This window comes from Copidosoma floridanum, unplaced genomic scaffold (assembly GCF_036245765.1).
Source record: "Copidosoma floridanum isolate Cflo_tuat_1 unplaced genomic scaffold, Cflo_Japanese_pri ptg000016l, whole genome shotgun sequence".
NCBI lineage: Eukaryota > Metazoa > Arthropoda > Insecta > Hymenoptera > Encyrtidae > Copidosoma > Copidosoma floridanum.
The window spans coordinates 481,689-508,091 of record NW_028321893.1 but is presented as its reverse complement, the minus strand read 5'-3'; the positions used below and the strand labels follow the sequence as shown (position 1 = coordinate 508,091).

Genomic DNA, 26,403 nt, shown 5'->3' with positions numbered 1-26,403 from the left:
AAGGCTGTAGAATTACTTTAAAAAATAACGATACTCCGATAATATATTTAAGGGATAGGAGGATCTGAGCTCACCCAATGCGTACGCTGATTAATTATCAGATCTCTGAATGTCGGGTGGTATGTCACTGGCTAAGTAACGTTTAAACTCTCTAGATTTTTGTTTTTCATCTACTAGTAATACTCAGCAAATTTTACTTGATGACTGCTTAGGTTCTCTTCTTTAGATTCTATCTTTAGATTAGGTTCTATCTTTAGATTTTTTAACATTTCATTGTTCTCTGACTTCAGTCTCTTACCATCCCACAAAACAAGTCATACTCTCAGAAATTTCTTCAGTGTTTGATCCACTAGGCTTTATTAAACCAGTTATAATCTTAGCAAAAATTATCGTTCAGGAACTTTGGTTATGAAAGTCTTCATGGGATGAGCCAGTGCCCGATGTGATTGCTAACAAGTGGCTTCACATCAAGCAGTATCTAGAAAAACTTAACAAGATACGTTTGCCACACTAGACTAGAAAACAAGAAAACTCAATGATACAGTTAGATGGATTTTCAGATCTATCTCAGTATACTATAGTTGCAGCTATCTATATAGTGATAACTTCAGGTACAACATCAAAGATGTTATTATTTGTTTGCTCAAAAAAAAGCAGCGCAGGTGCCACTCAAGAATTTGTCAAGGCCAAGCTTACAGTTAACAGCATCACTTATTTTAGCTAAGCTCACAAATTACGTAGTCAACAGTTAAATTTCAACATCAGCAACATTTATCTGTGAACAGATTGATAACTGACTCTCTACTAGGTTTCTCCACATCCAAGCAGATGGAAAGGTTTTGTGCGTAACCAAGCTACTGCCATTCTGGATTTGGTTCCGGAGGATCGGTGGAGACACGTCCCTGGAAAAAGGGTTTTGTGACATTTTTTAGGTGGTTGGTATCATCTCCACAAGACTGGCCTGTTCAGCCTGACATTCTGGAAGCGGACGATGAGTCTGAGAACCGTCCATCTGTCAAAATTGTTGCTGTGCCTTAAGAGATTAATTTTGTGGATTGGCTTCAGAGATAATGTTAAACGTTGTTCAGGTTATACAGACTCACAGATTCTCTCTCGTTTGCTTGTGATAGATTCAGGGCTTTGTCTAAAAATTAGATATCGCTCAAGAAAAACTCATCAGATTTTATTTCACAAGACAAGTTTTTTTAGGTTCGAACCACTTTACAGCAGTTTCTTAAAGAAGAAATACATTAACGTTTAAATAACTCACTGCCAAAAAGTCATGTTTTTTTACCGTTGATAGCTTTATTGATCATAAAGACATTTAATGAGTGGATGGCAGACTTCGCAACGCTAAATTCAGATCAGTTTGAACTCATCCAGAAATACTATCATGTAAATCACATTTTACTACTCTAGTCATTAGTTCTGCTTATCATCAAACTTTTAAAGAAGGAACTTAACTCACACTTAGAAAAATTCGTCAAGAATTTTGGATCGCAGGCGGAAGACCATCCATTTGATCTCCAAGTGTCCATTAAATTACTTGTGTTACATATCAAGCCCACAGAGCACAAAAAAATGAGTCAGTTACCAGAGACCAGAGTATCACCCTCCATTCCATTTTTCCATAGTGGTGTGAATTTTACTGGTTCTAATATCATGAAATCATAGAAAAATCGATGCTTGAAGACTCACAAAGGCTGGATTTGTGTCGTCATTTGCTTTTTAACTTTAGCAACTCATCTTGAGGTAGTAGCAGATTACGAGACAGACAGATTTTCGGCTGCTTATGGATGCTTTATTTCTTAATGTGGAAGTCCTTTGATATTATATTCAGATTGTGGCACCAATTTTATGGGTGCAGACAAGGCTTGATTATTTATACTACGTATGTAAGACTTTATAATTATTATAAGTTATTCTTACAAGCTCAACGTCAAAACTTAAGTCTTTGATTTGTACTCGAACCGGATAGTACGACTTTGCATTTAAATATACAGCTGTATATCGTGTAGATGGTAAGTAGGAGTCAGCAATGACATCAATAAAATTTTATTTGCAACGTACCATGGGTGAGACTGTATACACATTTAAACAGCTCACAACTCTATTCACTTAAATTCAAGTTATTTCTAACTCACAACTACTAAAACACTTCACCAACGATCCAGACGATTTGGATGTTCTTACGCCAGAACACTTTTTAATAGGTTAAGCACTTGCTGCCTCTTCACCAGAGCCAAATTTGCTTAAAATTTTTGTGAGCTAGCTCTTAAGGTAACAGCTGATTAAAGCTCAAACTCAGGAATCCTGAGAACAGTGGTCATGTTATTCCGTTTAAAGTCTGGAGTCAATATCGAAATGTAATCACCTAACACACAATATTCAGCAAGGTTCATTGGTGCTCATCTCTAGTGAAACTCTACTATCTGGTAAGTGGCCTATGGCCAGAGTGGCAAAGGCTCATCCAGAAGAAAATAGTTTTACACAGATGGTTACATTTAAGACTGCACTATCATCAATACAACGTCTAATTTATAAGCTTGTGATTCTTCAAGCGTATGATGTAAGTTAACATAATGTTAACGGTTCTGAATCATGAACCACCAGTGTTTGTTCGAATTACACGCACATTTCCATAGTAGATGTGATGATAGCACTGCACGGATTATGATTTATAACCGTCACTTACCTTTAATATTTTTTTGTAGAGTGCACTTTTCTGCTACGCTTGTGTATGTGATTCGTCAGTTTTTAATGTTTAATCACTTACCGATATATGTACTCAAAGTATTGGTTGGCAACTGGCTCTTGGCAAGTTATGCTTATAACTTTTTTTAGCTAGTCATCGAATAGTTAACATTTAGACTTACCTTTGTTATTATCTTACACTTTTTTTTTACATTATAACTTAGAATATTTAACTATTAATTATACATATCATATCAGTATTCATAACATACTGTTTGAGATTATCTGCCTATAGAGTAAGTGGCATGCAAAAACCACTCATGTAACACACATCTTATGAAGTTCGTGTATCCTATTAATCATAAAAGGACTCCTAATACAGTGGTTAAGGCTCAATGCAACTATTAATATTTCATTTAATCTTGCGTTGCAACAGTGTGATAGTAAAGTGTTGTATTGTTTATGACTTTTAAGATCAGTAAAACTTTTTCTTAGCTTAAATTTTTCAATACAGATACACACTCTACGGTTACACATACAGACGCTTTCTCAATTGTATCTAATCAAGAAAATGTAGATATACTCAATGCTTATAAACATAACAGTGTTACTCAGTAAGAATTTACTTTTTATTGCTAAATTTTTATTGTTCATAGACGCAATTTTGTTATTTATTTTAATTTGAATATGTATTATTGTTTTACACGAGTTCAAAGATTATTCATAGTATTTTGCTGTTAGTGTTTTGCTGAAAACTCAGTGCGAATAGTGCTTATTAAGTAAGGTCTCTTGATATTGTAAGTATAATATTTGTAATTGAAGCTTAGTATCATAATATTTATTTTCTTATAAATGAGTTTTGCATGCTCACACACACCTGATCTGACACTTCCAAAGTGCATCAATATAAACACTTTATAATCAAACACTTTTTCACAATATTCACACAATCAAAGACTTGAATAAAATTTTTTTTTGTTTCCTGGTGCATTTGGTTTGCGTTAATCACTTCATAACACCTTATACTAAAAACATTATGGATGCACAGTATGGATGAACATTATGGATAAACAGTATTGTAAAGTTCTTCGTAATAAGTATAAAAACTAGTAGATTCTGCTGCTTCCAAAGTACAACTAACGTTTGTTTACTTTTTGTTTTTATATGGAGCTCTTTACTATCTATACAGATAATTATTTCAAGGCTTTTTGTTAAATAGGTTATTCAATATAAATATACTATCTGATTATTACCACATTATACTATAGAGCCCTTATGGTTATGAAAAATTAATAAATAAACCTTTATAATTTTCTTATAAAGTAAGGGTATTACGGTGTCTTGCTTGGTACACAGTTAGAATATAATTTAAAAAATCTCATAAAATCGTATAATTTAACACTTTTACCGTTTTGACTATGATGCACTTGCACTCTACTAGATCAGAAAAGTATTTTAATCTCAAAAGATTTCTTAACCTAACACATCCTTTTGTTAACTATTCTCTGTTAAGGTTTCCTAAATCTGTAGCAAAGTAAAATACTGGAATTGTCATGAGGCACTTACAGAAATTTTTTTAATTTATCTGTACGAAAAGTGTAACATCACATCACAAGAGTAGTCATCAAAATAATTTTAGAAAATTTACGAGTTGCCTAGAAAATTAAATAGAAAATAAGTCAGGAGGTTGGCTAACATTTAAAAAATATAAGAACCTTATCAAAGACAATAGTAACTACTTAAAATGAAAAGAAGTCTGGGGTAACAACAATACAAAATTATATATAATCGCATTGCCTGAATACCAATTTGTTTTAATTACGATGGATCTGAACAGTAGTATTTAAAACATATCAAATAATGTTTAAAAAAAAACATCAGAATAGAAGAAAAAGTGTTATAGTAATTCCATGGTCATTATACGTTTGCTTACAACGTATGTAGGAACTCTTTAGTACCACGGTAGTAATGAGTACAAGATATACGCTACATCATTCACCTCACAGCATGAAAGTGTAGTTTGTTATTTAGATTCAACAATGAATACAGTGTATAGTGTACCTTCTTAAATTTAAAAAAGAAAAAAAATCATTAACTAAGTGACTAAGAAAGAAGTTTAACAATTGTCACTTATTTTTTAATTATATTTAATTGATATACTGCTGAAAGTTTTTTAAAACGTTTGAAAAAGTTTGACAGATAAAGTATAGCGTTTTTTCTTTAAGTAATAAGAAAATAATAACTTTCTCGATACATAATGTACAATCACATTAAAATCTTATGTAAGGACTAGATAATCAGATTGTTAGTAAAATGACTTTAGAACCAGACTTTTTAAAATCGTACACTGATAAGTCCTTACATAGCAAATAAATACTTTCTGTAACAAGATTTCTGCAACAAATTGTGCAAAATATTCTACTAGATGTCTTACAACATATCCTCCTTGAAATGTAACGGCATATAGTGTTAGATGTACTGCACAATTTCCTCCATGATTTGCTTCATGATATCAAACCAGATTTTTAGCAACAAAAAAATAAATTAATGTTAGGGTGCCTAAACATGGGATACTTGCATCCTGGAGACTAGCAGGTTCGCTTCAACTATAGCCCACTAGAGTGAGAGAGAAAGAGAGGCCCAATCACGTGACCACATATAGACTCTCGGTCATCGGGCCTCTCTCTCTCACTCTAGTGAGCTGTAGTGAAAGCAAGCCTGGGGGGCTATTGAAGCACGAGCACACGAACGAACGAACGAACGCACGAACAAACGAATGAACGATACCATGATGCGCATGCGCACTGCAGCTTTCTGCTTTCTTGTCGTCGTCACAAGTGCTCTCAAATGTAACTGGCAAACTTGCGTGACATTTAAATTGGCTATGTGGAGCAAGATGCAAAACCCCAGATAACTCGACAACATTTTATACACCATAACTTGATACATAAATCCTAAGCTATTTAACCCAATAACCCGACGCGCCTAAAAGCGGTATCACAAGCTTTAATAATTAATAAATAACATTAAGCAATAACGCTTTGTTAATTTATTGAATAAACAAAAAAACACAAGCGCCAATTACCACACGACTGGGGGCGCTTATTGGTCGCTTTGTTTATTAATTGAATAAATAAAATAACACAAGTGCCAATCACCACATAACCCAGGGCGCTTACTGGCTGCTTTGTTAGATAATTGAATAAATAAAATTATACAAGCGCCAATCACCACACACACCGGGGCACTTACTGGCTATTTTGTTTATTAATTAAATAAATTAAATAACACAAGCGCTAATTACCACAAAAGCCAGAGCGCCTACTGGCCGCTTTGTTTATTAATTGAATAAAAAAAATAACACAAGCCCCAATCACCACACAACCCGGGGCGCTCACTGGCTGCTTTAATAATTAAAATGATAAATAAAATAACACAAGCGCCAAATACCACACAACCCAGGGCGCTTACTGACCGCTTTGATAATTAAAATAACATATGAAATATAACTTAAGCGCCAATCCCCACACAACCCGGGGCACTTTTTGGTTGCTTTGTTAATAATTATAATAAATAAAATATTAGAAGCCCCAATCCCCACACATCCCAGGGTGCTTACTGGTAGCATTATTTGTTTAAAGAAAGCATCAAATGTTAAAAAAAGTCGAGCGCAACTAGAAAGTGCTCTTTATAGTTGGGTTATGGGCGTTCGTGTAATTACTTTATAAATTTTATTAATTTTAAAAATCGTCATCTAGTGCTCCGGAATGTATGGTGATTGGCACTTGTGTTATTTTATTAATTTAATTAATAAACAAAGCGGTCAGTAAGCGCCCCGGTTTGTGTGGTGATTGGCGCTTATGTTATTTTATTTATTAAATTGATAAACAAAGCGCTCAGTAAGCGCCCCAAGTTGTGGTGTGATTGGTGCTTGAGTTATATTATATTTTTTATGTTAATTATCAAAGGAGCCAGTAAGTGCCTCGGTTTCTGTGGTGGTTGGCACTTGTGTTATTTTATTTATTCAATTAATAAACAAAGCGGCTAGTAAGCGCCCCGGGTCATGTGGTAATTGGCGCTTGTGTTATATTATTTATTTAATTAATAAACAAAGCGGCCAGTAAGCACCCCGGTTTGTGTGGTAATTGATGATTGTAATATTTTGTTTATTAAATTAATCAACAAAGTGGCCAGCAAGCGCCCCGGGTTGTGTGGTAATTGGTGCTTAAGTCATATTTTATTTATTATTCTAACTATCGAAGGGGCCAGTAAGTGCCCCAGGTTGTGTGGTGTTTGGCACTTGTGTTATTTTATTTATTTAATTAATAAACAAAGCGGCCAGTGAGCGCTCTGAGTTTTGTGGTGATTGGCGCTTTTGTTATTCTATTTATTCAATTAATAAACAAAGCGGCCAGTAGGCGCCCTAGGTCGTGTGGTGGTTGGCACTTGTGTTATTTTATTTATTTAATTAATAAACGAAGTGACCAGTGAGCGCTCTGGGTTTTGTGGTGATTGGCGCTTGTGTTATTTTATTTATACAATTGATAAACAAAGCAGCCAGTAAGCACCTTGGGTCATGTGATGATTGGCGCTTGTGTTATTTTACTTATTAAATAAATAAACAAAGCGTTATTGTTCAATGTATTTTATTCATTATTAAAGCTTGTGATACTGCTTTTAGGCGCGTTGAGTTATTGGGTTAAATAGCTTAGGATTAATGTATCAAGTTATGGTGTATGTAATGTTGTCGAGTTATCTGGGGTTTTGCGTCTTGCTCCATGTCGCCAATTTAAATTTCCCGCAAGTTTGCCAGTCACATTTGAGAGCACTAGTGACGACGACAAGAAAGCAGAAAGCTGCAGTGCGCATGCGCATTATGGTATCGTTCTTTCGTTTGTTCGTGCGTTTGTTTGTTCGTTCGTGCGCTCATGCTTCAGTAGCCCTCCTGACAGTATCCAGGATGCAAGTATCCCATGTACAGGCACCTCAACTTTGAACCTGTTAAATATAAAACCTATTTTGCAAGAAAGGTGTTAAAATAGCTAATTTGAAAAAAAATAGCGAAAAGGCATTCCTAACAACCAGTCATGAGATGAGAATGTAGTCCGGAAGATTCCTAGTAAAGTATTTCATTCACTGCGCAAGAGGAGATTCAATACGTGGGAAAGAATTAACGTCTTTATAGGGTACATTGAAAACTAACATCTTTTCTCTTATTTTGTATATAATATTTAACACTTTGACAACATAATTCGCTGATCGTCACGTTATAAATATACTCGTAATGTTTGTTTTATGCCAGTTAATATGTTTATCAAAAATAAATCTAGCAATTGATTCGATCACTACTTTTTGTTCACGAAATTTACTTCAACTTCACATGTTTTTTTTGTTCTGAGAAGAAAATAATTTTTTTTAAGTAGTGTCATTATTTTTTGTTAGTGCTACCACAAAGTTAAGGATTTTTTTTTTCCTCTTTAAAATTATACTCTAATATGGGTGTCGTAATTCTTTTTTATTATTGCTTAAAAAACCAATTTTCAATTAAATAAGTGAAGGATTGTATTCGGTATATTTTTCTTCCTCAACAAAGTAACGGGGAACAAGTGATGCTTCTCAATTATTTGTATTACTTGAGTTATGTAGTATTTTGTACGTTCTAAGTATCTAAAGTGTTATGATATTGAGGATTTTTTTAGTTTTTTGGGTGCAAAGTAAATTCATGTAAACGATTAATAACTAATTTTAAATATACTTGTCATAGACATTCAAGAATTATGACAAGGACAACAATACTTTTTAGGAAGCAACAAAATCTTAGGAAAGCATTGCAAATTATTAAAACAATGCTTTGGTTTGCACTAGAAGTTATATTAATACTGCTTGTAATAAAAATCAAAATAATACATATAAATATATATATATTAGATATGCATATAACATATATATATACATTATTTTATACACAAAAAATATTGTTTTACTGCTTTTGCTAGGAAAACTTTGGCCTTACAAAAAAGCACACACACACACACACACACATATATATATATATGAAGTTTTGATTTTTGTTACAAGCAGTATTAACGTAACTTCTAGTGCATACTGAAGTGGTGTTCTAATAGTTTGCAATGCATTCTAAAGATTTTGTTGCTTCTTAAAAAGTATTGTTGTCCTTGCCATGATTCTTGAATGTGCATAGCAAATACATTTAAAATTAACTAATAATCGTTTGCATGAATTTACTTTGTATACAAAAACTGAAAAATACTCAATATCATAACATTTTAGAGAGAGAAACTTTGTTAAGCCGCAGTTTTCCTCGGAAAAGCAGTAAAATAATATTTTAATCTGAAGTCAGCCATCTTCAGCTAGTATTCGTTCAACAAACAATTTTTAGTTTGTTATAGATGTATAAGATTTAAAAAGTATAAATTAACTATTCAATAAGTAAACTGATAAAAAATGCGATATTATTGTAAGAATATCTATGTCTTCATCCTGACAAATCCAAGTCTTACCATATGTTTATACTGGCTTTGATAATGGCTCAAAAGATACTAATTTTATTGTTTTAAACAATTTTTTAAAAATTTTTACATAAAATAAAACAAAACTATATACAAAATAACTTTTTTGTTATGTAAATAGTTTCTTCAGTTATTTTTTTTTATACACTGTTACGTACAAGTAAAAAAGAGTTTATTCCAATTTAACTGAACCTCAACAGTTTCTTAAAAAACTTTATCATATGTACAAACTTATGTTTTAAGAATTTATTCAACTTGTATTTTATTGATGCCAATGAAATATTATTTTCTGCTGATGCTTGACACTCACATTAAAGTGTTGACAAGAAAAATAAACCTCATAACTTTGCTGTGGCAATGACAATTAATTTATTACACTTAAAAAAATTATTTATTTTTTTCTAAGAATAAAAAGTATATGTTTGTAAAAATGAAGTGAAATTTCTCGACAAAAATTTGTCGTAAAATCAATTACTAGATTAATTCTCAATCAATTTATTAACTAACATAAAACGAATGTTAAACATATTTATTGAGTCTAAATAATCCAGTAAGGTTATTAAGGTCATAAATTTTATACACAAAATTAAAAATAAGAGTTAGTTTTATATGTATCTCATAAGGTTGTGCATTTTCCCCTAAGTCTCAAGTCAGCTCTGGCCAAGTAGGAAGACACTTGACAAAGGATTTCCTACTGTTAAATAACGTTTAATGTCATTTAAGTTTGTTTTCAGCTTCAAATCAAAAACTAAAAACTGTGGACTACAGTCTCACGCTCCTTCACAGGCTGCGGGACAGCAGATAGTCCAACTATTTGTTTGTTTAAGAAAAGATTAAAAGGAAGGAAGAAGTAGAGTGTTAAATATAATATCCAGATGAACTTACCTTTCTATCCGCTAATTATCAGTTCTGACGACCTGCACTTTCTCTTTCCGTCAATTTATGATTATTTATTTTTATATTTATTTATTTGTTATTTATGATTTTATAATAATTTAAATTCCTTTTCCAATTAGTTTTATATCACTTTATTTGATATTACTAGTATACATATAAAATAAAACAGAAAAGGAAAAAATAGACGGAACGTCTGGTTAATCTTATAAAATTAATTATTACGTCTGCACTTGATGAGCGGCAGCGGGCTACTGACTAAAACGCCGCGCAAAGAAATGCACCTTGCACGAAGTTTTAGTTAAACTTCTTTGTCTTACTTGCTATGGGGCCGGTACTTGCTGACTTCATGTGTTTAGGCTTCATGGCTCGCTTCGGTTGTCACTTGACACTTCCAAGAGCCACGAAGTTCACAGTCAGCTTTGTTAGGCGACGACTCTCGTTGAGTATGACTCTGTAAAGAGTCTTAAAATTTTATCATTGGGAATGAAATATAACAGGATAAAATAGAATAAAGATAAAAATTTATTAATTTACGCAAGTCGTCACCTAACAGCCTCCCCTTCTTAAAACTATCACCGTCCTCGGTGAATATATTATATTATATTATTTTATTGGTTTTTTTTTTTTTTTTTTTTTTTTTTTTTTTTTTTTTTTTTTTTTTTTTTTTTTAGTTTATATTTATCTTATAAGTTAACATTTATGAGTTACATAACATAAACATTTTACAATAATCCTTATAGTAATGTAATAAAGTATTAATTTACAGAATTATTATATTTGTTTATTCGGGACTGAGAGAAAGGGAAGGAATGGATTCGTGAATATTACATCTTCTACTTCTCCTTGGCCCCTGATTTTGTGTTGTTAATTACTAGTCTATTAAGTGCATCAAGATTTGCTGACACTCCCATCTCAAGGCATAGTTTATAGTGCCAGTCGTATTTTACCAAGTTGATATTTTCCTGGCATGATGGGCAGATCTTTTTTAATTTCATTTGTGTTTTGCACAGAAGACTGTGCACCTCAAGATGGCATTTGGATATTAAATTTCCACACGATGAATGTGTTATTATTTCACGGTTTTTTGGCGAGTCTTTTTGGGAGTAATTCGCCCCATACATTTTGAGTCCTTTGAGGGCCCTTTCCGTCGATTCTTCGTTACAGTATGTAGCGAAGCTTAGGTATAACTGTCTTCCATCGTCGCGTTTGACATCTAATGGGTAGTAGTTTAAATGGCTCAAAGGGCCAAAGGTCATTAACAACCGGGTGTATTCATCCGGATTCATAATGGCCGGTACCTTAGATACTACTTTTCGTGGAAGTGAGTCATTGTCTTTTGGATCGTTATTTATTTTGATCGTGTTTTCTGTTTTCGGGTTTTTTGTGAATACATTTTTTGGCTGCTGAGTTATGCAATACACTACTATTTGGCGCATGTTTTCTGCCCACTCAGCGGATCCATACGTTATATGAACGGGAACAATATCTTCCCGTGTTTGTTTTTTGGTTGAAAAATGAATATCTTCTATTGGATATTTGTTTTCGAAAAATTCAATAATACAATTTATGTTAATAGGTTTTTTTAAAATGACGCTTATTTTAGTCCCGGTACGATTTACTCTTACAAATCGTAATATTGGACTAAGCTCTTCTTCATTAATTTTTTTAAAGGTTTTGACTTCCTTCGTTGATTCTACATTCTTAGCTGGTGCTTCGATGTTTCGTAAAGATGATTTGTCTTCTATTTCTATGGTCGTTGTATCATTTAAGGTTGCTGCAGCAACTGCTGCATCACATAGTTGGTAATATTCGACCTCGTAGCTGGTGTATGGGACCGAACATGGCTGTTCTTCTAATGATAACATTGGACCAAATTTGTTAAGCGATGTTTCCAATTGGCGCTTGTCAATTGGTTCTTCGGTCATTATGTTTAACCAACGTCCATTTTTCGATATATTGTGGACCTTGACTTTTCTTTTATTTGGCAAGGGGACAGGTGCCGTTGACTTTGCCCAATTCCTCTCGTCCGATACATTTGACAATGAGTCGAATAGCTCCTGTAGCGTTGGCGCTGCATTTAGGTTATCAGCCGCTAACGCTGCCTCCCGTGGTGAAAGGAATGTCACTTCGTAACTTGAGTACCCCATAGCACAGGGTTCCTGTTCGATGGACCTCACTATCCCGAAGTTTTCCAGAATTTTTTTTAGCATTAGCCTACTATAATCCCCCTGCAGCAGTATGCTAAGCTGGGATCCATCAGCCATTGCTTCTATGATATTAGCGTTTTGTTTGTCCATTGTGTGTGTAATTCTGCAAACGTAAATATGATGGATGTTGTGAGGATCATCACTTGATACTTTACATGTATGAGTGTTCTTGTAGTGTACTTCGTGTTGTTATTGTTCGTAAGTGATGTATGGAATGCAGATATGAGAATAAAATTAGGTTTATGAAACTATTGGATAATGGGTAGGGAATACATGGATAGATACAATTATTACTTATCATGCTATGCCGAAATATTTGCGTATTTGTAATACAATTGAATTAGTAGTTTTAATACATGCTAAAGCTTAATATTACAAAAGAGTAGAAGAAAAAAAAAAATTTGACAATAGAGTAACATACAGCTAAAATAGAATACAACATGCGCTTTTAAATTTAAAGCTTAATTATTATTATTTTCATAATTATTATATTTATTTATTTATATTTATATTTATATATATATATTTTTTTTATTTTTTTTATTTTTTTATTTTTTTATTTTTTTTTTTTTATAACTAATAATAAACGTACTTCATATAAATCCTAAAGATAAAATTAAAAAATAAAGTGAAGTTAAGAAGAAGGAATACGTGAAAGAAAAAAATTGATTTTACAAAGCTTAAAGTTAAAATCTTAGAACTAAGTGATGTGTATTCGACGTAGAAGGTGGCTAGTTGAATGGTAGGGTTCAATTATTGGGTTCATTTTCTGCTACTTTTGATCTTCTCTCGTAGATCAACGGTTTTGGTAAGGATTGACTTCGTTTCTGTAGTTTGTGTACAGCGTTGTCTTCTGCATGTAATCACATGTCTGTGGTAGGTCATTAACTCAACTTGTTGTTGACATAATTGGTGAGTCAATTTTCGGCTCATTTTGTATTTTGTACTCCTTTTAATTGGTTCAGCGTACTTTGTGCGATATTCGGGTTCATCGTTCTGCAATGCTAAAATAGCGCTTTTAGGATCCATGTATTTTACATATCCTTGGGATAATCTTCCCCGCCGATCTCTAACGGCATAACAATATTCTAGGGTGCCAAATTGAGAGAAATGATTAAAGAAATCTCTTTCTCTTTTCTTTTCTTCTATATCCCATGGCAGAAGACACATAAGTCTTTTTGGATCAATGTTTGGTGTATCATTGTCGTTTCTTGATGGTGTTGGTGAAGAGATCTTTTCTGCTTGACAAATAGTGGATTTCATCTTAAAAGGAGAAAGTGTTTGAACTTCTTCTCCTGTATTTAGTGTTTCATCAGTTACTTTAGTAAATGAATCACTATTGTATTTGGCGGTTATAGTTCGATGTTCATAACTATGTAAATCCGTAAGTATGTGCATTTCCTTAATATTTCCTTTATTTTCTAATTGTTCGATAACTTCATGTAAAGGTTGGTTTATGTTGACTCTAGTCTTTATTGTTATTTCATATTCGGGGTTCATTGTTCTACCTGGAAGGAAAATAGTATCAAATTACTATTGATTTATGAGTCCATTTCCAGTTTTTGGGGTGTATGGCGTGGGAGTATCAAATTCCGTGTCTTCATTATAGGTCTAGCTTTAGATGATTTAGGTTTTTTTTGTTTTTCTTCTATTTCAACATACAGTTCAGTTGCTTCGTGTTCATTTGGTTCTTGTTTTATGGTTACTCGGGGTTCTGCGTTCAGGGGGTTGATGGTACGTTTTATAAATTTTTTCGAGACACTACGTTTCATAATCTTCTTGAAACAGCTTCTTGCTTTGCTGATGAGTATTGCTATTATAATCATAATAATAATAGCTTTAAAGACATTTCGTATTAAAGAAAAAAGAGAAGTTTGTTTTTCCTCCAACTTTCGGGTCCGTATTTTCTCCATTTGATTTATTATATTTTGTACATTTAATTCTTCATCTGTCCATGCTTGTTCATTAAAGTTTAATTCTCGAATCGATTTTATAGCGTCATGGAAGTCATCAGTGTCTTTTAAGGGTTTATGCAGTACTGTTAAGTTTAAGTTCACTTCTACCTGATAGATATATTGTATTTGAGTGATAATCTTATGTTCACTGGTTAAGGTTAATCTGTGAGTTTTTCCCGTACATCCATCATTCATTCGTAGAAGACCTATACCTTTTACTCTTTCTTGTTGATCCATTTTATTAGGACAGATAATGTTCAATTGTTCTTCATTGGGTGTTGAGAATAACCATGAACTATCAGCTGGTAAATAAATCCATTGGCTTTCGGTTTTCGGCGTAAACATAATTTCACAGTATTTAAATACTTCTGGTCCAGGTCGTAATAACATAAGAATTTCACATTCGTTCATAGAATAAGGTTCCTTCAGCGGTTCCATAGCCGAGCATATATAACCATATACCGTCTTATCGCATTGGTTAAATGTAACTTCGTTTAGTCGTAAATACGAATTATGGTCTGCTGCTACTGCTAGGTAAGGGTACGACGGTTTTATGTAGGCAGATCCATTTTGTCCAGATTGGGGTATCATGACTGGATGTAGTCTATAAAGATTGTAAGGGGTTTGATCTACGAGTGGCAAATGTAATATTACCATGGTTCTATTTTCTTGATGTACAACATCTAATTTGCTTAGGGTACTTATTTCACCAGCATAAAGGTTTTCTATTGGTGCTACAAATTCTAGATTTCCCGCAAGGTTCTTTACATCCCGGGCTACTGTTCTAAATATATCTGGAGAAAATAGCTTTGGATGTGCTTGACCTCTTTGTAAATCATGCAAGATGTCAATCAGATCTTTATGGGAACGAATAATGTGATCTAGGGTAGCCTCAGTTCTTCTAAGGTATGCTGACAAATGAATCAGATATCTGTCAAGAGTAAAATCCTGTCCTGAAGTCAATATATCAGCAACTTGTTTTAAAATATGCTCATGGCGTTTCGTGGTATTGTATAGTTCTTTGAATGCGGCTGCAAAAATATGGCTATTTTGTTCATACAATTTAATATATTCTTTTTGATTGGTATCTAAATTGTTGATGTTAGTGTTTATAACGTTAATATCATCTTCTGTGACTAAGCCGTAAAGTCCTTTAGCAATACTCCCAATAATTCCAAAAGGTATCAGTCTTTTTGCTCGTATGCTGGGGGGTGGAATAATGTTATCTCCTGCATGGATTCCCACAGTATTTATTATGTTCAATAGTGTTGCTTTGAGGTTTGTCAATCGCTTTATTTTTAAATTCAAGAGGTCCATTTCCATATACCGAGTGCAAATAGAATAACCAAACTGTACAATACAATATCGAAAAGTTTCGTTTAATCCTTGAGTAGGTGTTTGTTCCAATATGAATTTATTAACATCCAGCCATATCACAATCTTCCAATCGGCTCTCTTAATTTTTGTTATACCGATTCGTTCGTAGTATATTCCAGGGTTTGTTTCAAGTGGTTCTATGCTATAGTTGCCATGATTAGCATAGTTTAAATCTGCGCGGCCTTCGAACGCTATTGTCATTAAGATCGCCAATATAATCTGCATCGTTGTGTTTTTTTCTCTGGAAGACATGTAGAATATGTTTCTTACAAGATATTATTATCGGGAAACTAGCTTTAATTTATCTGTATGTTTGCGTATGGTTTCACCATTGGTTTTTTCAAGTAACACATTATTTCCCTCTAAAACTGTTCTAACCTTTAGGGGTTCATTATAAAAGCGATCAAATTTATGGGAACGCACTTCTTTCTTTACCCAAACGTAATCTTCTGGTTTAACATTTAGAGGCTTAAATTTTTTATCATATCTTGTTTTTGCTTGTACTTTCATCTTTATTTGTTGATTTCCTGCCACAATTTGCATTTCTTGAAGTCGCCTTATAAGATCTTGTAAATATAGTGGGTATGTTCGTAATCTTTCATCTTTAGGTATCTTCAAGGGCAACCTCGCTACTCTCCCGAATACTAGTTCATAAGGCGTAAAATTTGTAGCTGCTTGTACACTCGTGTTATACGTGAAAGCTGCAAATTTTGCTAAGTTGTCCCAGTCATCATATGTTTCAGAGTAAGTTCGTATAAAGTCAGCTAGGGCAGCATGACTTCGCTCTAGTGATCCGTTTGTTTGAGGGTGGTATGCTGATGTAGTTAGATGATTGGTTTTGATGGTTCTCATGAGTTGTTCCAATAAATTAGACATAAATGTAGCATGTCTATCTGATAGAATTGCTCTAGGCGCACCATAAACTAATATTAGATTTTGTACGAGTGCATCGGCAAGAGTGCTTGATCTTAGGTCTGGTACAGGGACTAATATGATATATTTAGTCATATTACACTGTATGGTCAGCAAATGGCAATTACCATTGGGTGTTATTCTTAATTTACCAACGGTATCGATGGAAACCTTATCGAAAGCTTCAATAGGTGTATCTGTAAGTACCAAGGGCTCTCTAGTTTTTAGTCGTTCAATTTTTTTCTCTTGACACTTGCTGCATTTACGTACATAATTGAGAATATCATTTCTCATTCCGGGCCAATAAAACCGTTCTCTTATTTTCCGGTAAGTTTGGTTTATTCCCTTATGTCCTCCAACAGGGCTGTCATGTAATGTTTGTATTATTTCATTACGTTCTTGGATTTTCAGAAAATCAACCTTACCGTAACAGACAGTAATTTGTATGGGTGTTTTATCAAAAATTGTTAATAACGTTTCTGTTATCAATCCAGGTTCTAATTTGTCCGTAAGATCTCCCCTTCTTGAAATTCGGAAGGTTTTAAGATTTCGTCTCAATAATATTTTTTTGAGCCATTTAAAAGCTTTTGTAAGACTTTCTGAAGATACTAAATCAGTCGACGTTTCATTAATAACGATTGATAGTATATTATGTCTTCCATAAGGTGTTATTAAAATTTGGCCAACTCTTGGTTTCTTCGATTTCAAATAGCTAAAGTCCAGTGCACCTATCGATCTCAACAGCCTTGAGACAGATGTGACTGGTTGACAATCCTTGCTAATAAAATGAACTATATTGTCTCTTTTGTATGTAAGGCAATATCTGGTGGTAATGATATTGTTTACTAGCTTAGCTCCATTTTCATTCTTATAATTATCAGTACTACTGCTACTATCACTAAGACTTACATACACTTTTCCGTGCTGTTGTTTGTATCGATTGATGGGTTGAAAAGAGTATAAGTCCGATAGTAACATGAAATCAGGTGCAATAGTTCGATTCATTGATTTATTTTCATTGCAGTTTATTTGTTTGTTGTTTTCATTTAAGTTATCCGGGGTTTCTTCTGTTATTTGTTGCAAGTCCGGCGCTTTAGATCGTCTGTTTTTTGTAGTAGCAAAAGTACTCGTTTGCGTCGGTGTGCTAGAACTTAAGGGTGTATTTTCCTGAATACGTGGGGTAATTGATAATTTTCCACTTGTCCTATATTTTCTTAAAATTTCTTCTTCATCGAATAGGGGTTCAAGACCTGTTGTACGTCTTGATATATCCGCAATTCTTTCATCTAATACAGAATCATCAAAATTATCAGGATCGTAGGTGTCCATTTCGGTTAATATGTCTTGAATTTCGGGGTCTGGTTTATCTCCATCAGAAAATCTAGTTACTGATGAAAAATCGGCCTGTTCGGGCTCATCATCGTTGTTAGACTTGTCCAAATATTCTTGAAGGCTTTGGTTAAATCTCTTTGTTAACTCTTCTATTTCTTTATAAGTAACTTCATCAGTATTATTTGTCATAGTTTTAGGTTGGTCTTCAAAAACGTCATCATTTGAACTTTCGCTAAGTGAAATTGGTGTAACGGAAATTTCAGTATTTGTCATAACTGAGTCTGAATCAGTATCCGTATTTGAGTCTATTTCTGTTTCAGTCAGTTCTTGCCGTAATCCACTTCGTCTAGGGTCATATACTGGTATTTGAGTATCTTCTCTTGACGATTCTTCAGTATCGCTTGGGTCATTTTCGGAGAACATACTTGTTCTTGACGATGCACCAAGGTCAATTATATCTCTAACTGGTAATTGTGTCATTTCCTCATTTTTGGAACTATTATGTTTTATTTCTGTAGTTTCTAAATTCGTATCGCTAGCGTGTGATGTTGAGGCTACTGATTCTGAAAAATTCACTTTTAATGAGCTAGAGTCTTTTGATGTATTTTTAGTGACATTTCTTAATATATTCGGTTGAGATGTAGATGATTTCTGTGGCTGTGGAAATGTTTTTGTTCGGGTTCTTTAAGCAATCACACTATGATCTAATTTCGGCCGTTCTTTGTTTGTTTTTGAACCAAGGGGTCGTCCAGGACCCTTGATCAACTTAGGTTCATCTGGTTCTGATTTGGTCATGCTTCTTGGTTTTGTTACTCCTATTATTTCCTTCGAGGTTGTTGGCAATGCTTTAGGTTTGATCGTCGTTAATTTGGGTGCTCTTACTGTTCCTTTCTTCTGACTTTGTAATTCTGTTTTCTTCTTTTCCTCTATTTTCTTTCGACCCATCATCATAACTCTTAGTAATGGTAATCCATTGTTTATATTATTTTCTGCATAAAGAAATGGTCCTACTGGGTTTCTAGATAATGCATCAGCGTTGGTATTGAGTCTTCCTGGTTTGTATTTAAAAGTGTATTCATAGTCGGTGAATTTAAACATCCAGCGCATCAAACGCTGACCTGGGTCTTTTCTTGTATGCATCCAATTCAATGGCTCATGATCGGCTACGAGAACGAATTTATTACCTAATAAATACGAACGAAAGTGATGCATTGCATATAGTGCGGCTAGACATTCCTTTTCAGTCGTGGAATAATTTATTTCGGCTTTATTTAAAGTTCTTGAAAGGTAAGCGACAGGATGGTCAAACCCATCTTTTTCCTGACTCAATACCGCTCCAATTGCATAGTCAGATGCATCTGTTGTTAACTTGAATGATTTACTAAAGTCGGGGAATTGTAAAATAGGCTTTTGGCATAGGTGATCCTTTAGTATTTGAAAACTCTTTTCCTGCACTTCAGTCCATTCAAATTTTTCTCCCTTTTTTAATAAATCTGATAATGGTTTAGCTATTTTTGAAAAATCTTTAATAAAGCGTCTATAGTATCCTGCTAGTCCTAAAAATTGTCTAATATTTTTCATAGTTTTTGGTTGAGGAAATTCTCTAACGGCTTGTATCTTTTTAGGGTCTGGTTCAATCCCTCGTTGACTCACTATATGCCCAAGAAATATTACTTCTTTTCGCAAAAATTCAACTTTATCTGGTTGGAGTACCATGTTCGCTGATCTTAACCGATCGAAAAGTAACCTAACTTTACGCTCGTGATCTACTAGATCTTTTGCGTAAATAATAATATCATCTAAATACACTAGCATTTCAACATTCAATAAGCCTCTCAATATGAGATCCATTAGTCGTTGGAACGTGGCAGGTGCGTTTTTCAGGCCTTCGGGCATTCGTCTATATTGGTAATGTCCATGGGGTGTCGTAAATGCTGTTTTATACTTATCATGTTCATCCATGGGGATTTGTTGGAATCCACTTGCCAAATCGAAAACTGAAAAATATACGGCTCCTCCCAACTGGTCCATAATATCTGCGATATTAGGCAATGGATATGCATCACCAATGGTCTTTTTATTAAGTTCTCGGAAATCAATTACTACCCTCCATCTTGGGTTTCCCTGGCTATCAGGTTTTTTAGGGACAATCCAAAGAGGTGAATTATACGGTGATGACGAACGTTCAATTATTCCATCGTTAAGTTTCTTTGCTACGTGTTCCTCTAAAACTTTTCTATGTACTGGTGGGTGACGATATTGTTTAGTGTTGATAGGGATGTTATTTTCCGTCGGGATTTCGTGTGCGACGAGGTTAGTACACGGTAAAATGTCTCTTGGTAACAAGAAGATTTCTGAGAATTCAGAAATCAATTGATATATTTGGTCTCGTTCTTCCAAGTTTAAATGACCGGTGCGCACGAGTCCTTTTAGGTCGTTTATTCTATCTCGTTTATTTTTTAACAATTGGTCTTTCATGTTCGCTGCTAGTATCGGGATCAAATTCAGGTGCAATGTATTCGAAAGGTAGGATTTCTCTTGGGTCTATTTCAATCGTAATATCATCCTTATTAGTATTTATTGCCATAATATTACATTGACCGTTCTCATTTTTTACTATTCCTTCTCCTAAATATATGTTATCACACCCTACATCTATTCGCGGTAAGTATCCTTCAGTTAAATTAGTATTAATTAAATTAATTCTTACTATTTGACGTGTTCGAGCCTTAATCGTATATTAAGTTGCTTTACTGGTATTTTTTTGTTCCTCATTAGGGCAATGTTCTTCACTAAGAGTATTTTTATTCTGATCAATGGCATGGGGTTGGTCGACTAATTCATTATTTTCACTGTATATCCCACTTTTATCAGTTTTATTATCAGTGGCCTTCATAAGATTTTCACCTCTTTCTGATAAGATCAGTTTATCAAACTCATCTCGAAAATGAAAATCAGCTTTTATGTCTCCAAATTTTTCGTACTTAGGTATATTTGACCTTTCGGGTGGGCCTACAATGTATTCGTCATAAAATTTCTGTTGGTTAATTTTATCCTTAAGGCATTCCGTCTCTTTGTTAGTATCAAGGGTTGTAGCTAAAATTTGATTTTCCTGTGCTTGTTTTTTGAGTTTTATGGTTTTTTGTTCTTTTTCATCTCTTTCCAATTGCTCTATTTCCTCAAGAGTTTTTAAAAAAGGGATGGGGTTCATTACGTCATCATCTAGTACTATAGCATCATGATAATATGATAATGTGGCTCGTCGTTCCTTACAAAAGTTTCGACCCAATAAACCGCCATCTTTGATCGGAAAATCGTTAGGGATCACATGAAAAATTGTAGGTTTTCCTTGTATGGTCATATACGTTGTTCCTTTAGTTAAAACTGGGTGAGGTGTGATTCCAGTAAGGTTAATAATTTCACTAGTCTCTACTCGTAAATATGGGTGTAACTGATCTAATTTAATCAGATTTGTGGCAGCGCCATTATCGAGCATGAGTGTTATAAAGTGATTTTTCCCTTCTGGGATTGATAACCTTATACTTGTAGGCTCGTCGTCTACGCCAAGTCCCTGGCAGGTACCAATGTGGACGGTTTTAATTCTGTTGCTATTTTCATTACCTGCGCTGAAACATTCGGTGTAGGGGTTGAATTCTGTCTTTGGGGGCTCACCTCCGAACGACGATTGGGGTGAGCCGCCTGAGAGTTTAAATGATGCGGCAAACGATCGCCTCCTGGTTGGTATTGATTTTGAAAGTTCTGATTCTGATAGTTAGGATTAAAACTTTGTTGATTATAACTATTATAATTATTATTTCGGGAATACCTATTGTAATTCTGACCTCTGCCTCGGTATCCTTGATTATTACCAGGATTAAAATTAGCATTCCTTTGAGTGTAATGATTATTAGGATTTTCGTTATTATATCGTCCGAAATTATTCTGATAATAATTAGAATTTCTCGATTGATTTTGAAAATTCCAATTTCTTCCCTGATTCTGATAATTTTTACAGTAATTCTGTCCATTATTTTGTTGTTGATATTGTCTATTATAATTTTGATAATTATTATACTGCCTATCAGCGTGATTATTCTCATTGTCGATTTGTTGTTTATTAACTTGTGCCACTTGATGTGATGAGAATGGCTGATCGGGATACCTATTCTGCTGTTGATATGAGTTGGTTAAATTATTTCTAAAGTCACTACGAGGTAGTCCTTGATATCGCGTATCCGGAATTATACCCGCTCTCATTCGGCTCTCTAATCTCAACGCGTAATCGAAGGCGTCGGCTAGAGAAGCAGGTTCTTTCGCATCTACCTGCTGGCTTATCATAGGTGCTAGTCCTTTTATGAACATGTCTAACGCCATGTCTTTTATAGGGGTCATCATATGTGCGTTGTATGTATTGCCTTTATCTTCCATCAAGGCTTTTTCAGCACCGCTTAGCAGTAGGTTTACATAATCATAATATTCACCAACCGATTGGCCTTGTCGTTGGCGCCCTTTCTGTAGCTGAGTTTGATAGTAAGCAACGGTTTTTCCTGTTGCATATCTTTTTTTTAAATGGGTTATAAATGCTTCAAGATTTTCGAAATCTTGGCCACTTACGCTTATGCGTGCGGCACCTCGTAGATTTTGCAATACTGCTCTTTTATATAAATCTTTTTGATCATCTCTGACCCAGCTTTCTCCATTTCTAACATCTTGTATATAATCCTTCAGTGGAATATTTTTCCCATCGAATATAGGGATGGATTTAATCGCATGCTGAAATGAGAAGTTGGCATTGAGAGACTCCATCAGCGCTTCGGCTACTGTGATATCGGCATCATCGTTTCCATTGACCATTTTTTTAGTTGTATAATACCTTACAAGCGGTTTTTTTCTTCTCTTTTTTTTTTTTTATTGTTTGAACCTTTTTTATTTTAAATTTTTTTTTTTATTCTTTATGTGTGTAATACTAACAAAAAAAAAAAAAAAAATTATACTACTATTTTGTTTTGTTTCTTTGTTTTGGAAAAATATTCTATCAAATCCTTGACATTTATCGCAGAAAACATAAGAAATAAAGAAAGAATTGTTTATATATATATATCTGTGTATTTATTCGTGTGTGGATGTGTATGTGTTTAATGTGAGCGTTTGCTTAACGCATGCAAGTGCAATAAGTTTGCTTTAATTTTTATAGGTATACGATAAGTGTACTATGTGTATGCCCAAAAACTAAAGTGAGAGAGTGTAATCAAGCACGCTTATATGATATCATCTGCTTTAAGCCAGGGAGTATACGGCGCAGGGATTTCTAATGTGGCATGTGTAGCTATACATACAAATTGCTACGCGAGCATCAGCTAGTGCGCGGTGTAATATTGAAGGGCTCTTTCTGTATGAGAGTATCTGACTTAACTTAACACTTTTTCCTCTTTAAGCAAGAATGGGCTCGACGGTCACGGTTTAAATACCGTATTAATAATTTTTTTTTTATATATTCGTATGTATATGAGTAATCTCCTGCCTATGCGTTTATATGTTCTTGAGTGCCTTTAAGAAACTCTTTTTTTGCGAAAGCAATTAATTCATCAAATTGTGTATTTAATCGAATTTTAAAATTATCGCATTTCCGCTGAACATTAATTTCTGAATTATAAAAATTATTTTTCTGAAACGTACTTACTACTTGTTTTTCGATTTTTTTGTTTTTTGATAAATTACTGTTTAATGTATCACAGTTATAGTAATTTTGTAACTGATTATTAATGAAATCTAATTTTTTTTCTAGAACGTTTTTTTCTCTTACAAGCTCCTGCATAAACAATTTTCTACCACTTCTCTTACCTTTTTTATTACTCGCAAAATTATTCGTTGGCGGTTTCATGAAATATTATTTTATAAACAATCGTGGGTATATAAGTGAAATCATTAATTATATTAAATCTTTACTCCGTTTTTTAAAAATTATTCTTCTACTAACACTATTACGTGCAAATATGTCTGTGTGTATGTATTTGTTATTTTGATAGACCGCTTTAAGTAGCAGATCTAGGGTAAAGAGTGTCCGCTATTTCAGCAGGACTAATGGGGATGAACCGCTCTGGTTAGCAGATTCAGGGTAGGAAGAGAAAGACCGCTCTGGTTAGCAGATCTTGGGTATAGAATGTCCGCTATTTCAGCAGGACAAGAGGGATGAACCGCTCTGGTTAGCAGATTCAGGGTAGGAACAGTGTATTTGTTCTGTCTTGTAAGCGTGTAGTATAAGAGGTCACTATTTTCTTATTTTTCTATTATCATTCAAAACACATTATTATACTATTACTTATTTATTTTTTTGTTATTTTAACGACAGTTAACTCTTATTTATTTTTCCGTTTATTTATTAATGTAGTATTACATTTATTATTTTATTTTATTTTATTTTTTTTTTTTTTACTTTATTTATTTATTTATTTTATTTATTTATTTATTTTTTTTTTTTTTAGTTATAACGAAATATCGCATATACCATGCTATCCGCAAAAGCACAGCATGTACGCGTCCGCGCACAGTGTACTATATGGGGTGTTACGCGTCATTCATTAACATGCTTCATTGAATGGTGTTTGGTGTTTCTTAAGAAAAAATAGTAATAAGAGAATATATAATAAACAAACAAATAATTAGAGACCATAAACCACGCTCTGCTACCAATTTTGTTAAATAACGTTTAATGTCATTTAAGTTTGTTTTCAGCTTCAAATCAAAAACTAAAAACTGTGGACTACAGTCTCACGCTCCTTCACAGGCTGCGGGACAGCAGATAGTCCAACTATTTGTTTGTTTAAGAAAAGATTAAAAGGAAGGAAGAAGTAGAGTGTTGAATATAATATCCAGATTAACTTACCTTTCTATCCGCTAATTATCAGTTCTGACGACCTGCACTTTCTCTTTCCGTCGATTTATGATTATTTATTTTTATATTTATTTATTTGTTATTTATGATTTTATAATAATTTAAATTCCTTTTCCAATTAGTTTTATATCACTTTATTTGATATTACTAGTATACATATAAAATAAAACAGAAAAGGAAAAAATAGACGGAACGTCTGGTTAATCTTATAAAATTAATTATTACGTCTGCACTTGATGAGCGGCAGCGGGCTACTGACTAAAACGCCGCGCAAAGAAATGCACCTTGCACGAAGTTTTAGTTAAACTTCTTTGTCTTACTTGCTATGGGGCCGGTACTTGCTGACTTCATGTGTTTAGGCTTCATGGCTCGCTTCGGTTGTCACTTGACACTTCCAAGAGCCACGAAGTTCACAGTCAGCTTTGTTAGGCGACGACTCTCGTTGAGTATGACTCTGTAAAGAGTCTTAAAATTTTATCATTGGGAATGAAATATAACAGGATAAAATAGAATAAAGATAAAAATTTATTAATTTACGCAAGTCGTCACCTAACACCTACACAAGGTTTCAATCCCCTCACTGGAGATAAGGGATCATTTATTTTATTTTTTGTACGAAATACCTATTATAAAGAAGAAATATTAAAATTAAAAGGATTAAAAGTTACACACATTCATTTTTTAGTGGTTAAAAATCTAGTTTAAAATCGTGTAGGATATCATACAGAAAATCGTGCAAAAAATTGTTCACAAAATCTGATAAAACTTCTTGTACGATATCTTGTTAAATATCTTAAACGATATCATGCTAAATTTTGTTACGGGCTTTCTTCAAATATTTCACTAATTTTAATATATTACTTAAGCGGACATTGTTACAATTTTCTAGGTCAGCTTTATTAATGGAATAGATTTTTCAGATCTTTTTTAAAGAAAATATGACTTTTTGAATGAATAATACCCATTACGACCTACGAAAATTTTAAAAATCATAACTTAATTGTGACGTAAATACCAATCATACAAATGAAAAAACAGTGTCTATTATTAAAATAGTAAAAATTAAAGCAATAATTATATAAATAATTAAAATTCTTGTACATAACTAAAAACATTTTTTTTAGAACAAATGGTCAGACAATATCATCACAACATTCACGCAGAACAGAAAGTATAGAGATTAGAGATTTGACCAATGTTACTGTTACTAGAAATCTCAAGAAAAAAAACAACATTAACCACCTTGCTCGTCAAACAAGCATTATGGAAACACAAAGAGATTGTGATGGATCTATGAAGATGGCCTATTGGTTTTAAAACTATAAGTTCTATTCACTTGGCATTAAAAAAAACCTAATAGTAAAAGTAATAATGTTTATTGTAATAAATAGACATACTCATTTACATTTGTAGGGCTCACACAAAGAACACCAAAAAAAAGACCTTATGATTGACAATAAATAAAGTTTTCTAAAAATTATATTAAATGATTAATGTATTTACTTACAGTCGTTTTATTAGTCTTGTATTTTAGTTTTTTTGTTATCTGTTTCTAATCGTTATATGTAAGCGTCATTGTGTTAAAATGTTGATAAATTATGCTTACT

At 33.4% G+C, this 26,403-nt stretch overlaps 1 protein-coding gene across 1 annotated transcript in view; it reads left to right on the top strand.

The window, feature by feature from the left end:
• Positions 1–26,126, top strand: part of CarT (Carcinine transporter) — a 1,715,434-nt gene extending 1,689,308 nt beyond the window's left edge. Inside the window, exon 11 of the mRNA XM_089592391.1 lies at positions 25,921–26,126. Within this exon, the coding sequence (XP_089448517.1) occupies positions 25,921–26,113 (193 nt within the window). The 3' untranslated portion in view covers positions 26,114–26,126. The remainder of the gene's footprint in view (positions 1–25,920) is intronic.
• Positions 26,127–26,403: the final 277 nt, after the last annotated feature.